General features: G+C 39.4%; 1 protein-coding gene and 1 long non-coding RNA gene across 32 annotated transcripts in view; one reads left to right on the forward strand and one right to left on the reverse strand.

The window, feature by feature from the left end:
- The window catches only part of ESRRG (estrogen related receptor gamma), a 471,650-nt gene that overhangs the window by 260,598 nt on the left and 194,717 nt on the right, over positions 1-16,335 (forward strand). For 4 of the 31 annotated variants that reach the window (XM_083605304.1, XM_083605298.1, XM_083605310.1 and 1 more), the window contains exon 1: positions 15,523-15,749. The exons of 24 other annotated variants lie outside the window; for them this stretch is intronic. Coding sequence is in view for 1 of the 7 variants with exons in the window: in XM_083605299.1 (XP_083461425.1) it covers positions 15,694-15,749 (56 nt within the window). In the remaining 6 variants the exon portion in view is untranslated. Of the gene's footprint in view, positions 1-15,515; positions 15,754-16,335 lie in introns of those variants that run through there. 3 more of the 31 variants (XM_083605306.1, XM_083605303.1, XM_083605295.1) reach the window with 3 other exon arrangements.
- On the reverse strand, positions 540-15,329 carry LOC310758849. Its single transcript, XR_014546005.1, has 3 exons — positions 15,141-15,329; positions 6,886-6,961; positions 540-740 (listed from the first exon to the last, which is right to left on the reverse strand). It is a non-coding gene; the product is annotated as an uncharacterized lncRNA (long non-coding RNA).

The raw sequence follows: 16,335 nt of genomic DNA on the forward strand, positions 1-16,335 counted from the left end.
GAAAGTAGGGATGGGATGGGTTGCATCTTAAAGTAATCCCCTTTTCTCAGTTACCCACTGTTAATATTCCCCCCCTCGTGCCAGCAATTCTGCATATTTATGGAAAGCTGAAGAGGAGGAAACCTTTGCTAGCCTGTCTTGACACCTGTATAGCATATACTGTCAACTATGATAAATGGAACAGAAATATAAAGACTTGAACAGAAGCTGAAAGCTACAGAGAGAAACACAAAAGGATGAATAGTTGATATCAGAGAAAAAGCAAAACAAATGGGTCTTGGAGTAAACAAACTAGAATGACATATTGAAAACTGTGAAGTACTGAGGCTGCGGTGGCAAAGAGCCAGCAAAAGGAACAGATGGAATATGGTGCATAATTCATAACCAAATACTAATAAAATAAAATGGTGCATCACACATATTGTTGAAGATTATGATGGATGTCAACCAGTAATCGAACAATGCTATTTATAGGTTTCTCTCTTACTCATACCTAAATTCAAATTTCTCATTTTTTATTATTCTTTAATTTCCCTTTATACATACAATATATATATATATACTGAGAAATGAAAGGGGAATAGGGGTTTTCAGCTCCAGATAGCAGTGCTAAAAAACATCTTGGCGTAGAAAGTAACTTTTTACCAGGACTGTGACCATATAGTAATAGAACTTGTAACTGTTGCAATCTCACCAAATAAGATAGTAAGTTCTGCTTTCTATATTCACTCATCCTCAGACTGTGGGGAAGAAGAAGAGTTACATGGTCCCTTGAGGTGTTCTTTGAAAACAGTGCTCTTACTTTACATTTTCAAGGAACTCTTTCCACCTCAGTTAGTTTTCCAGGGAACCCCTGTACATTTCCCAGGGAACCTGTGCTGTACATTTGATTCAGAAGCGTGTTCTCGAGGACAAAGTTTATGCATAGCACTGGCTAGGTCTCCTGAGCCTCATCATTGCTCCATGTAAATAGATGCTTTGGTCACAGCACTCCCCTGTGGTTCCATGTTGCTGGAGAAAATCAGCAGTGGCAAACAAGCCATTCAGGGAAGCTTGTGGAGATTTATGGATTTTATCCTTGAGGAACCTCTGGCGAGTTTCTGAAGGACACCAGGAATCCCCAGAATGCACTGTGAAAACCACCATTCTAAGACACCAGTGGAAAGAACTTTGGGAAATGTTGGTGATTACTTCCATAGATTTCACTGTCAATCAATCGTTAGTCCTATTCAGAAATTCAGCTACACGTCAGCCTAAACACATATAGGGGGGCTCGTTTTTTTTCAGGCTTCTCAGTTATGTGGTGTGCTTGCACATGTTCAATTTAATGTGTATAGCTGCCCCTTTACAGATACGTTGGTCTCAAAGCATGGTGTTTGGGGTGCGACCATATTTAGTTCTATATGTAGTGAACAATTTCTCACTAGGGCTCAGGTACCTTCTTAAATTGTGTTAGGAAAGAGTGGGGAAGCTGGTGTGGTTACATCTCATGTAAGTTTTCCCTCATACATGATTTTAATATCTTACTGTAGCCTTTTTATTATAGTTTGCCAAAGAGCTGTGGGATCGAGTCATGGGAAACAGCAACTATGCTATTCTGGGAATGTATGATATTGACATCCTTATAAATAGGTTGCTTATACCCTTGGATCATGTCTACCAGATTCCCTTATGGTTCCAGTTCTTCCCATGGATATTCTTTGAAGCCCATGTTTCCCATGATACCTGCTTTACTGTGTACAAGTCAGAGAACTGGCATATGGAGACAGAATATAACAGCTAGCATGAAGCGTGGATATTTCTGGATCAGAACTTTTCTTGCCTTTATAAGTCCTAGTCAGTCTTATAGCTGGTGTAAGTCTCATCATAACACAGAGCTGATCTGGAGATTTCAGCTAGTGCCTGACTGGTAATCTGGTATTGCTTTTAACTTATCAGTGGAAAGATGTTAATTTTAAAGGAATTAGTTTGAAATATTCTCACAGGCACAAGTCATCAGGACTGCCTTGTAAGTGTTATTTGATTTTTTTAAAACTACAGCAAATTGGCAGGTTTAAATTCTTTTTTCTGCATGTAGATTGAATCTGATGGAGCCCTACTCTGATGGTGTCAAAACAAAGGTGTGTGTGGGGGGGAAACCAGCAATTTTGTATAAACTGTATGCCCCCCCCCCCGACATTTCTAGAATACATAATTTAATCTGGGGTTAAGCTTTTAATAGTGGGGTCTTAATAATTCTTTCCTCTTCCTCCCCTCTTGAGGTTAGCTTCCTTTCGAGAAAATCATGCTAGATATTTTGTTTTGTTTTAAATTAGTCTCCCCCCCCCCCGGCCCATGACATGTGACAGTTTAAGGGTGGGTTTTTTTGTTTTTGTTTTTGGTAGGGACAGGTGTTTATGTGACAGCATTCCCCACAGGATCTTGGGGGACTGCAGTGGAAAGTGTTGAACCGCTGAATGGTAAGGCTGTTCTTTTGTATGGCTTAGAAATCTCTGTTGTCCAGAATTGTACAGATAAGGCAAACCCATTTGCTTCATTGTCAGGCAGTTCAGCGGAATAGAAATGCAAATGTGACATAAGGGGGCTATGCTGGAGTGGGGGGAGAGTTGTGCTGCTACTTTCTCTTTAACAGGCTTCCTGGTTGTAAGAAAATTCCCATAGATGCCAGGATTTATTTATTTTTTAATTAGCCACAGGTTAAAGAAAAAGCTGTCTGAAAGGAAACGTATCTCTCTCACAAGATGCCTTGATTTTTATGTGGTGCTGTTTTTAACTCCCTCATCCAGTGCAACATAAACAGCTCAGACTAAATTGGGAGCATCTTTGCACCACACTGTTGGACAAATATATTTTTGGTAAAACTGATTTGGCCCTTTCATTGTTTGCCTTTCATTATATAGCAAGCGTCGGATACAGAATTGGTATGCATTCAAACTAGAGATAGGACTGTAGCCAGGTTTTTATTATATATATTGCACAGGTCAGGCCTATTAACCACAGAATAATAGCAAGTCAGTGATCTAAGGGGGAGCTCTTCAGCTGGGATGGACTAACCTAACTGAGGTCAGGAGCTAGACCCCTGCACTTCCAAGTGTAGCTGTAGCCTGATTTGCAAGTGTGTCTACTGGGAAAATAAACGAGCCAAGCCATGTAAGCTAGGAAAAAAGGCAAGACGGTCTTTTCATCTTGAATCTCTGTTTTCATAGTGGCTGAAGACAAAAAATTCTGATTTGCTTTAAGTACTTGACTTCATCTAGAAACTCTTAATTCAATCACTTGTTTCGAAGGAACATGATATTCAAGGAATTAATTCAATATGACTTTGAGAATTTATTTAGATAGTTACTGAAAGAGAAATCATTCTTGTTTTACTGCCGAATGTATTACTGAGGACAGACTTAATGATTTCAAAAAACAAATATGAATGGTACAAAAGGAAATGGACAATCAAGTGTTACCAAAATATTTTGTTGTCCTTTTGTTAATGCCTTGTCTGATGGCATCATATTATATTTGCATTTTTAAAAAGCAGTCTGACCCTGAAGTCTGAAGTGTTATACAGTCACTTTGAAGATCACAGCTGATGTTCTGGTGAAATATTTCACACCATGGGTCTGGTACTGAAGAAACTTTTATTTAGCCTTAAGTTTAACAGGGAGAGCATTAAAATTAGATGTGCAGGGGAAGCACTGGTGGTGGTTCTCACATCTAATGAGATTTGTGGGGCGGGGGCCCATGGGCAGGCTTTCTTTGTAGTGGTCCCTCACCTTTGGAATGACCTACTCTCTGAGGTGTCTCTCGCCATGACACTGATGTTGTTTCAGCAGCAGGCACATCTCTTTTCTCAGGATTTTGGGAAGGAGGTATAGCGGGCATTTCTGTTGCTGCAGCTACTTGTAATCTGTATTGCTTACTTAATTTGATTGCCCTTAATTTTGGTTTAGAATGCACATATTTCTGACATGGGACTTGTGGATAAAGGGTTTGTTAAAAAAGCACCTTTTCTATTAAAGCAACTTTTTCCTTTTGTTGCCAGTGAATCACATGTTTTGAGGTGCTGAGTCACTCCCTAGTGTCACTGTAAGGAGAGTAGCTTCAGGAAGAGTCCAAGATTTCACAAGAAAGTTTTGTCACAGAGACTGCAGTGCTTCTGCCTTTGATTGATGTTTCTTGAAAATTGAAGGGTATCATGAATTTTTCCTTTGTTGCTTACATAAAACTTAATGTGCATTAAGAACATAAGAGCCTGCTGGATCAGGCCAATGGCCTGTCTACTTCAGCATCCTGTTCTCAAGAGTGGCCAACTAGAAGCCTGTGGGAAGTCTGCAAGCGGGACGTGAGTACAACTCATTCCATCTCAGGTCACACACATTCAAACACGCTCCCCCCATATTGCTTCAGAATTTTTTCTCTGGAGATGCCATATTTGAAATGAATTGGTAAAGGTAAAGGGACCCCTGACCATTAGGTCCAGTTGCGGATGACTCTGGGGTTGTGGCACCCATCTTGCTTTATTGGCCGAGGAAGCCAGCATACAGTCATGTGGCCGGCATGACTAAGCCACTTCTGGCAAGCCAGAGCAGCACACTGAAACGCCGTTTACCTTCCCGCTGGAGCGGTACCTATTTTTCTACTTGTACTTTGAGGTGCTTTCGAACTGCTAGGTTGGCAGGAGCTGGGACCGAGCAATGGGAGCTCACCCCATCGTGGGGATTCAAACCGCCGACCTTCTGATCGGCAAGCCCAAGGCTCTGTGGTTTTAACCCACAGCGCCACCTGCGTCCCAGCGAAATGAATTGAGCTTTCTATTAAAGGCTCCAGTGATAATTTTCTGCCCAATTAAGTTGTACTGGAGATTATTTGTATACATTTCAAGTGGAAAAACACATATTTTCCTAACTTATATGATTATCTAATTCTGTATTTTGTATGTGTACTAAAGATCAACACCATCTCTATAGCCACTATGGCAAAAGACTAAAGACATAGATTCAATAGTTGGTCTCCAGTTATGTACATGAAGAGTATTCAAAGTTGGGGCAGGGGAATTCAAACCCAATCTGATAGGTGAAAGGTGACAAAGCTTAGGAGGAGCCAGTTTCAATTAATTTCAGAGATATTAAGTCAAAGATAAGTGCTGCAGGTGAGGAGAGTATTGAAAGAAAGAGAGACGTTAAGACAAGACAATAGTATCTTTGACATGTAGCTACATCAGGGCTGCCCCTGCTGACAGACTGAGGCTGCTGTGCAGACAGCAGATTTGTTATAAATCTGTTTTTGTTATAAAAGGTAGGGGGAAACTGAATTTTGGAATATTGTTTACCATGGGGAAGCTACTATTTGCATTATCTGACTCAGGTGCCAAAGTATATTGGTGTGGTCCTAGGTTACATTCAGACTAGCAAGGGATACAGAGTCTCTATTTGGGGATGTGGTATCAACTGTGTAACAAGGGATCAATATTTTGGTATTAACTGTTGCATAATAATTTTCCAGTTTTACAAGATGATGTACATCTTGATCATTTCTTGCTATCAGGTGTTCATTGGGCTATTTTTAAGTTACGTTTAATTGTTTTTATTAGTAGCACAGAAATTTAGTAGCTTTTTGCATATTTTCTATTAGCTGTGTAAAACTATTTCCACTAGCAGCTCCCATGTCAGAAGGAAAAAAGAAACAATTGTTTTCCAGAAGCCATTTCTTCATATTAAGAATGAGAAAAACTGGAGACTTTTTTCAAATTAGCAGGTGTATGACTTAGTCCGGTAAGAAAGGGTGTACGAGTATTTATATATTACAGAGCTAACTCTGTTGACTGGTGCTGAATAATTGTATAGGCCATAGCTGTCAACATTTCCCTTTTTTAAAGGGAAATTCCCTTATTCCGAATAGGATTCCTTGCAAGAAAAGGGAAAAGTTGACAACTATGGTATAGGCCTAACTGACTGAGCAATAGAAATGAACAATAATTGAAATGTCTAGCTGCAAAAAGATCACATTTAAGAGTACAGTATACTGCCTGGGTTAGTGCAAATGTGCAGGCAACCAGGGAGGAGGTGGCTGCTTCACAACTGCCATTTCATTTTGCAGCTGCTCTGCAGCTTGCTTACTATGTTGTCTGAACCTGGGCTTGTGGTTTAGCTCTCCCAGATGAACCATGAGCCACAAGTCTAGAAAAGAACCTTGGTTACAGCTGGATGGAAAGCATGAGCCTGAGTTTGGATGACATGCTAAGTCAATGCATGGCTTAGCTCAGTGCTGCACAGCAGCACAACAGCTGTGATCTCTTGACAAGAGCCCACATGCTCTGCATTTTCACTAAGCCATAATCTATGCACTAAGCACAGCTATGTGGATTGTAACAATAGCGCCATTTGTGTTCAATACAGCTGAAAAATCCTGAATCAAAATATATTATTTTCCTTTAAAAGTTCTTGTTCTCATCAGGTGGTATAGTTCCTATATAAATTGCATGAATAATGTCTTCTGCTTGAAATCTATATGGTCATAACTCTGTTGGGGGTAGGGATACAATTAGGTAGAAATCCTATAAATATTTACCTGGGTGTAAGACTCACTGAAGTAAATAGAGCTTGTATCTGAGCAGGCAGGTATGCTATTACACTCAAATCCTGCAATAGCTTAGGCTGCAATCCTAACCCATTTATGGGGAAGTAAGCCCCCCTGAATTAAATAAGACTTCTGAGTAGGTATGCTTAGGATTGGACTATTAATTCCTACGTTCATGGCTTCATAAGGGTTAGGTGACTTGATTTAAAAAAATGTCAATCTTCATGCTCATGGCCAGTAATCTAAGTAGCAGATCAGGGGCTGATAGGATTAGTATAGGTTGACACAACCCAGAACAGTAAATGTAGCACTGACCTCAAATAGCTGGTACTTCTTCCTTTAGATGTTTTATTCATTAATTAGTTGCACTTAATCAAGTTATAACAAAATTCTGTTGATAAATAAAATAGTATTATATCACAAACCCATTAAAAGTATCAATCAGTAATCAGCACAACTGTAAAACTAAACCAATAATAAAAGCAAATAGCAAAACAGATTCTACCATAAGCCTAAAACAGCAAGGAATCATACTTTCTCCACCACTTCTGCTTTAATGCTCTTTTAAAAGAATTCAATAAGTTATGTCCAGTTTAGACAATAATGCTAAACAAACGTTTAGCGCTATGTGAGTGAGCCTGAACAAAGTGTTGGGCTAGCATGCTCCTCCCACATTGCAGGGAGGAAAAGTTCCGCCCTGTTTAGTTTCACTTTCACAGAATTCCAGTTTAGAGCTATGTTCTAACCAGGCATCCCAGTTTAAAACAAACTGGGTCCAATTTAATAAGTTAGCTTCATAATTCATGGTTTGAATTTGGCTTATTTCAAAACTGATCAGGGTTTGCTTTAAATCCAGGATTGCTGGTTCAAAGCAAAGTTTCTTTAAAAGTGAATCAAAACTAGGCAAAAGTCTTCCTCCTGGCCATGCACTAGGAGGACAGGAGCACAGAGAAACCTGATAATTTGATAGGGCTCATTGAGGCTCTTTCACATAGTTCTAAACCATAGTTTAGGGTTTTGTGCTACTATGTCCCCATATTAGCCGTGATAGCCATTTCAAGGCAGTATACAGTGGTACATCGGTTTACGAACTTAATCCGTTCTGGAAGTCCGTTCTTAAACCAAAACCGTTCTTAAACCGAGGCGCACTTTCCCTAATGAGGCCTCCTGCTGCCGGTGCCCTTCCACCATTCAGATTCCATTCTTAGACCTAGGTAAAGTTCTCAAACTGGATACTATTTCTGGTTTTGTGGAGTTTGTAAACCAAATCGTTCTTAAACCGGACTGTTCTTAAACCGAGATACCACTGTATTTCTGAACTTTGGGAACATACAGTGCCCTGCTTGTTGACTTCCTAGAGTGAGACCTCTGGGTATAGGATGATATAATGAATTATTTATTATTATTATTATTATTATTATTATTATTATTATTATTATTATTATGGCTGGCTACTGCTGTAGATTGGATGGATCCTTGGCCTGATTGAGCAAAGCTCTTCTCACATTCTTGCAACACCAAATTATTTGTAGGGGGAATCTTGTTCATTGCATATTCTTCATAAATAAAAAATAGTTCTAGGGCCAGAATCATAGGGCTGGTCTGGATATAAAGTCATCTGTATAAGCAGTCTTGAGTATATGATGGAAAGATAGAGTACATTTTTATAATACTTTTTTATAATAAATACATAAAATGACCCTAATAATCTTTGGCATGTGGTGGGTCTGGAGAATGAGCTCATGTTATCCATTACAATGCACTGCAATTCTGCAATGTTAATAATTCTGGTTTCCATTGTTATTCCTCCCCCTTCAGAGGTGGAAGGATAATAGATATTGGGCAAATTACACATACTTACGGTAGTTTTAGGCCAAGATATGGAAATGGGCCAAATAATACATGTCACTTGTGTGTGTATCATTCACGTCACTAACGGTGGTAAGCACACATGATCCTGAGATCTACTCGGTGTAAAATATTAATGCAGTAGTCAGTGTCTGAGCTGCTGACCCTGCCACAACAATGGATCATTGGTGTTCCAGGTTGACAAAAAAAATATCCATTGGAACTCCATCTAAACATAGATATAATAACACCTAACTTGTATTATATCTTAACATGTTAGCTTGAAATGGAATTTTACAGAAAGCAAAATAAAGATCCTCATATTTAACATGTCATGGTGGGAGAATGAAAATATATCATTTTGCCTTTACACAGTACAGGTGATTTTTCTTTTTGTCAATATTTATTGCAGCTAAATATTAAAATGTGAATATCAAGCCCTTCCTACTTTTAGGTGTTGCTCATTAACGAGTTGTTTTTGAAACATGTCTCTGATGCCAGTCAGACCATTTTTAAAGGATACTGAAGTAAGATTCTTTTCTCTAGCGAGTGGCCGATCATGCTAAAGCTGTACTATTCAGCAATTCAACACGCTCTGACTGCTTGTTAATCAGGAGACGTGAAAAGAACAAAAGAAGAAATAAGAGGTTACAAATGCTGTTTATCAGAGTTATATTTTACATTGGGATTTCAACTCATGAAATAGGATGATTGGATGACACAGGGCTTAATATTTGGAACCGGGAGTGGAAGGTGGGTGAAATTTGTTCCGGTTTGATCCCAGTGACTCTGGCTTATTGGGAAATGGGAATAGCACGTTTGTATGCAGTTAAAAACATGTTCCGTAAATCTTTTCAGTTGCCCATTCCCTGGGTGTCGCAATAGATTAAGTCACTATGTGATGATATGACACCGCCATCACTCGTCTTCCTGGGATATTGCTAGAGGCAACAACAAACCTGTGTCTTTGGCACATGTGAAGAAATTTAGCGCTTCAGGGGTTAAATTACACAGGCTCCCCCGTGGATCAGCTTATGCTTGGACAGTAATAATAGCAATAACATTAATAATATAAATGCCAGAGAAAAGTGAATAGAGGGGGAGAGAAAGGAGAGAAAGATGGGCAAAGGTATTCAGAGGGAAAACAAACCCTGGCAGGCTACAAATGATGGGCTTTGTATGGCAGGTGTAGCAGCTAGAAGTCAGATTTCATAAGGCCGCTGCAAAATGCACATATACTAACACACATTACTGTGGCTTTGGAGATGGTTACTGTCTTTGAGTGTGTTTGTGTGCGTGCGTGTGTGTGCTGTCGCTTCAGGCCATGATATCCTAGGGCAGTGTAACAAGCAATTCGTGTCAGCTCACGGTAAAGATTATTGGTGTTTTCACTGGGGAAATATTTGCACTCCATCTTCTTTTCTATTTTTAGTGCCTGGAGCTTCCATTTAGGTAGGAAGCTGTGGAGAGAGGAGTTGAGGGAGGGAGATCTATCTGATCTTGTCCCACAATTGGTCAGAGTTACAATCCTAATCTTATTTCAGGATGGGTGTTGATGCCTGCTTGTTTTCTGAGAAACCTTTTTCGATTTGTGGAATGGTAGCTTTTAAATATTAGTTTAGGTATAGGGGAAGGAGTGAGCTATTGTTTTCTCTTCGAACGCAGTGTCTTTGAAGAATAAAAAGGTAACTCAAACAGAATAGTGTGGTGACTTATTTCTACAAGAAGCACCACACTCCTAATAAGGAGCAGCAATTTATTGTCGGGGAAGGAAAGCAATATGAATTTGTCCCCTTCAGAATTGTTGTTTATCATAATCATCTTTCTAGTGAAAAGCCTAATTTGCTCTTTCTATACGAATATTTTAAGTGTGATTATCATAATATCACAGCGGCTGAGATTGTCCAAAATGCAACACTGACCTTGAGCGTACTTCTCCATTTAGCATGTGGTGCTTTAACATTCAGGAAACAACATACCTTCAACCTGCTTATTAATGTATAATCTGAAAACGTTAACTCTTGCTCTCTGATACATGCCACACAGATTCTTGAATTCTTTCAGCATTCCATGAAACAGCATGTGGTATTTTACCAGTGTAAATATGTATACGATTTTTCAAGATTTCTACTGGGAATACTTCATAACTAAAGTAAGGTTTCCCCATGGCACTGCACTAGTTTACGATTTAATTTTTACTGACATTCCACCAGTCATATTATTAGCTTCACAAAATGAAAGTGAAATAATCCTGTATTAATTAAACAGAGTGACTGAATTCCCTCAGTCATCTTCTCCTTGGCTGCTTGAGACAGTAACACTGTGTGGTTCTCTAAGGAAACGTGCTAGAAAAAGAGTATGATGGACTACTGAGGGGAGATATAGGTAATGCATTTTTTAACTATACTGTATTTTTTCAAGGTACTGCCTGCCCCCTGAGCATTTCAATAGAGATTTTAAGTTGCGGGGGGGGGGAGTAACTGTTATACCTACCTATGTACTGACATAAACAAACAGGGGCTAGCCCTGAAGAATTGTGGATGTAGGACATTTGTTGTGGTCAGTCGGTTAGACTGAATATGTTATATTGATATATAATTATTATGACTTCTTACTGAAGAAACTTTGTGCTTCACCCGCCTGAGTTTATATAAGGAAAAGGGATGCAGTGTGCACACGTCCACACACATGCACACATGTTTGTGCTTGTATTTGAAAGCATATTTTAATACAGCTTGTCTAAAATCCAGGCAGGGTGATCATTACTTCTGCTAAATATAAATGAAAGTGCCTGACGGTTTTAAAGTAGTAATCTACTACCATTTGCTCAAGTGTATATAAGCATGCAAAGAAATCCAGAGAGTAAGCTTGTCACTTGCTGTGTGTCTATGTGTATGTATGTCTGTTTTTTTGTTCTCTCTCTCTCTCTCTCTCTCTCACACACACACACACACACACACAGAGAGAGAGAGAGAGAGAGAGAGAGAGAGAGAGAGAGAGAGAGAGGGCAGGGGATTATATTGTATCCAGGGATGTGCTATACTGTACTTCCTGAGGAAGAGTCGGAAAGACAAATTGCAAAACAGTTTTTAACACTTCAGTGCTAAATACTTTTAGCTGAAATCAGCAACATTTGCTTCAAATAAGTGAATGCAGGATTGGTGTTTGTAAAATGAAGAAACTATGGTGCAAAGACTTCCAAGACAGGAGTATAGCGCGTAAAGGGCCTGTTACACAGAACCACTATTTAAAATGTAGCATTTCCTGACATTTTTCTATCTAATTTGAAAAGCTAAATATATCTATTTTCAATCTATTCAGAATGCTAGATATAGCAAACCTCTTACTCTGATTGGTTCATGATCAATTTCAGACATCCAGGACGAACATTTAACCACCTTTAATTCAAATTTAATTGAAAGAATGATGAAATTTGTTGGTGTGGAAACAGTATATATGGAAGTATGGGGGTATATAATGCCCTTTATATAACTTAGGGTTCAAAGCAATAATAGTAATATGCATGGCAGACACAGATTTCCTCCCCATATTTTTTCTCTCCAGTGTTCATTTTGAGTAAATATGTGCTTGGCACAATTAACTATGCTGCTTCTGCAAAGTGCCACTGAGTCTTTACTTCAGTAGCCTTGAGGTAGCTGTGGTTTAGGAGTCGGGCAATTTGGATGCAATGAGATGTCTGTAGCACTTAAGTGTGAAGGCGCTTAAAGATGTACAGTACTCTTCATGGGAATAATTATACACACAGAGGGGATGTGAAGATGTAGACAGTGCTCAGCAGTGCTCATTGACTGGTGCAGATACTCATGACAGCTTCTCTCACCCTCCTAGCCTTGATTCCATTACTATTGCTTACCTTGAGGTAAGATTTTTACACTAGAGCATTTGATTTAGCATGTGCATATATGTGTAAAGCAGAGAGAGAGAGAGAGAGAGAGAGAGAGAGAGAGAGAGAGAGGAGCACACTCCTGATTTTGATTTTCTGTGATTTAGACATTATGTAATAAGCATTTGCTGTTATTATATTTTCACGTGCAATTAGAAAGCATCTTTAATAAAACAAGCGTTTTTAGAGTGTGCTATAGTATCTGGTAAGTTGCCTAATTTATTTCTTCATTTTATTAGAATAACTGAACTGTAAACTGGTGTGCCCAAGTTCAAGAATGCAGTTGAAATTCCAGGCCCAGGTCTAGTCGAGGTGACATTTTGAATCCCAGGGGAGAAGGCCAACTGCCTTTCATGAATGCATAAATTATAATGCTACGGCTGTAGTCTTCTAAGCAGCAGCACCATCAGCAAAGACAGATGCTTGCAAGGTGTCTGGTGGAAAGATAGCAATAGTTAATTTGGTGATGCGGAGGGGAAGCGCAAGATGACATGGGCATGAAAAAGGATAGCGGAAACTATGTGGACATGAAAAGCTTAGCAGATGGAAAAGTACAGCACAAAAGAAAACAGTAGCCCAAATAAAAGATGAAGTATTTTTTTTATTCCCTAATGATGATTTAATGAACATGATGCCATATTCCAGCAAATAATTTTTGCTTATGAACAGAGCTTTGCAGACTAAGATCTATATGCCGCTTGAACAAAGCTGCACATTCAACAAGACTTTCAAACTCTTGTGCCAGAACAGCGATTGAAATTTTATCTGAATTAAAAGAGTGGATATCCATGTGTATAGGAATGTGTTTCGATATTGATTACATATAAATTTTACAGAATCAAAAGAAATCTGCTACAAACAAGTCATTTATTCTACTAAAATATTTTTAGGAAGGTGTGTTGCACTCAAATTGCACCTATTATTTTTTGCTTGTTTAGTGAAATCTGTGAAGTGATTGGGTAGGATGCATCCCAGAGTATTTTTAATTCACTGCTCAGATCCAAAATTTACATCTTAATTAGAGTCTACATTTAGCAACATAGGCAGCATAATGTTACTGTTAATTATGTTTTTACTATCTGCTTTTCTGTAGTGGTGAGACCTCCAATTATGCTGTGTGGATTCTTGATTCCTAAGAGTGTGTGTGTGTGTCCCCATATGTATCGGAAAGCAGATTTTCAACTCTACATGGGATAAATATATACTGTTAAGTTGCTCAGCAAAACAAAGAGATGCAAATATTTCCATTGCACTTACATATATGTCTTCTTCTGTCATCTTACTTTGGCAAAAGCCGTCAAATAGATTTGGAGACAGCTGTTGTACTCTCATTTGTGAAAGGCATTAATGCATTCTGAGGGTGTGCACTGATTTGTTTTGATCTAAAAGATTATGCCATTTGCATCACAGAGTGCTTCAGTCAAAAAAAAGTGCCAAGCAATACAGCTGAATTTGTATTTTTAAAAAAAGTATTTTCTATTATTGCAACAATTATTTCATCACGATATATTGGAATTATTTTATTCAGCAGGTAGATGGAATCAATTCTTGCTCTGAAAACAGATAATTAATATGACATTTATGCCACATAAATTGACGAAGACTATTAGGACAAACTTGTGCTCTCGTTTATTTTGGGGGGTACTTGTAAAACGGTATTTTGATTAACAATATCTGGAATTTTGTGTCCATTTATTTGCATTAAATGGGTTTGTCTGGTCAGCAGCTTTGATGTGCTATAGCTAAGGGTAGTGAATTGGGGGTTGGATAATTTTGTCAGTACACATGTGAATAATGCAATACATTTGCTTCCACATTGAAAATATTCTTGAAGTTTTTGTGCAAGTTTGTACATAGGTAGCTGAGGCACAAATAGTTATCAGACCATTACATTTTAGCTGGCACAGCTGGATATAGTGCATGGTTTTTTTCCAGAACTGAATCTGCTGACTTCAATGAGACATATGACCAAGTTACTGCATATAGGTATGGAGCCTTAGCTCTGCTGAAGAGCCTAATCTGCATTATTTGAAAGTAAGTTTCCTTGAAATCAATAAGACTTAAATTCAAGTAAAGACAGTTATAAAAAACATATCTTTTACTTATAAAAGATATTGATCAATAACATACCTCTTATTATTTCACGGAGATGGCAAAACATATATTCTCCACAACTGCATGGTCTAGTTTCTGTGCAAGTTATGCATTCAATTCTCTTCAGTTGAACCCTGTCACTTTTTCACAGTGATGAAAATACAAACACTGCTAATCTTACTTGTTTACAAAAGTCAACAATGCAGAATGATAGCACATAGACCCCTTAACTCAGAGTTTAGAAATATAGAGTAGAATTTAGGTGAATCATATGAAGGGGGAGAAATTAACAGTTCAATTCCATCTATGTTTATTCATAAGTAAACATGCTTAGGATTTCAGATGACATACAAATCCCTCAACATGTTTACTCGGCAGTAAACCCCAGCGAGTCAACTGAAACTCATTTCAGAGTATGCATTCATGTAGCCAGTCCATGTTTACTCAGAAGTCAGTCCCACGAAGTTACCTGGGAGCTTTCCTCCTGCAAAGGAAGCGCGCTGTAAGGCTGCAATCCTATACACGCTGACGTGGAGCTGGGAAGCAAACAAACCCTGTGCAGCTCCGGAGCGGCTGCCTTCCGAGTAAGCATGCATAGGATGGGGCAGCGAGAAGCGCTGCTAATCGGTCACAACGCGAGATCGCAAAACAAAACAGAAAACACGGACAGCCAACAATGCAATGGAGAAAAGAAAAGAGAGAACGGCAGCGCGAAACTTAATACCTTCTGATGAAATCTTCCCCAAAGGAACTGAGGCTTGCAACTCCTTCCTGCCAAACTGTCTTTTAAGAAGCAGAAAGCGTTGGGTCACCCTAAGGAGTTAAAGCTAGAGTTAAGGCACAGCCGCGCTTTGGAAGCCCTTTTGAAAACGTTGCATCGTTTATATCTGCGCGTTCTCACTTGTCGGTTATTATTATTTCTTCTCCCTCTGCCTCCTCCCGCCCGCCCTTTCCCCGGTCCCTCCGCCCGTCTCTACCTGCCGAGCTCCGCTCAATCTGTGCAGCCTCTGCTCTCGCCGGCGCTGATTGGCTGACGCCCTACCAATCCGGCCTCTGTCTGGGCCAGTGGGACTGCATATGTAAAGCCCTACTTCATATTTATAAGCTCCAATCGGGGCTTTAAGTCCTTGATTAGGAGAGTGTGAGAGCTTTTCGGTCCCAACTGGCTGTGCCTATAGGCTTGTCACCAGGAGAACATTTGTGTTAATTGCACTGTGCTGTGTCAAGGAAACTTTGATTTATAGCTGGGGTGCACAAATAATGGTTGCCGAGCGCACATGGATTCGGTAGAACTTTGCCTTCCTGAATCTTTTTCCTTGCACTACGAAGAAGAGTAGGTACCTTTCTTCTTATTTCCCCCTTCCTTTCCTCTTTTTTATGTTATTATTAAATAATAATAATAATAATAATAACCCTCTTCCCACTTTTATTCTCCCCCAGAACCGGGGCGTGGGGAGAGAATAATAATAGCAATAGTATTAGAGCGCTGAATGCTAGCGTTGTTTCAGGTAATGCTTTCCGGGTTCTGTGTGCATGATTGGGGCTGCTTGTGTCTTGCGTCTTTTGTGCCCGGCTTTATCTGCTAATTCAGTAAGTGGGAGAATTGTTCTTTCTCTCTCTCTCGCTCCAATGTTACCTTTTGAGTCGCAACGCAAGCGGTGCGACTGTCACAGAAGCGGGGGGGGGGGGATGAGGCAAGCACTCCCCCCTCCCAAAACAGCTGTGTGAGTGACAGTCACTTCTTATTCAGGTACTAAGAATAGGCACTTGGCACAAATGCAGAGTGAATTGTCTAAATAGACATTTCAGAAAGACACATTTATTCCCCCCCCCACTTTCCCCCTCCCCAACAGAGTTTAAGAAGGAGGTATTCTGAGAACAGGATTTAAATATTTAGGACCTTTTCAGTTAGATATTTT

This window comes from Podarcis filfolensis (genome assembly GCF_964270895.1).
Source record: "Podarcis filfolensis genome assembly, chromosome: 3".
Taxonomy (NCBI): domain Eukaryota; kingdom Metazoa; phylum Chordata; class Lepidosauria; order Squamata; family Lacertidae; genus Podarcis; species Podarcis filfolensis.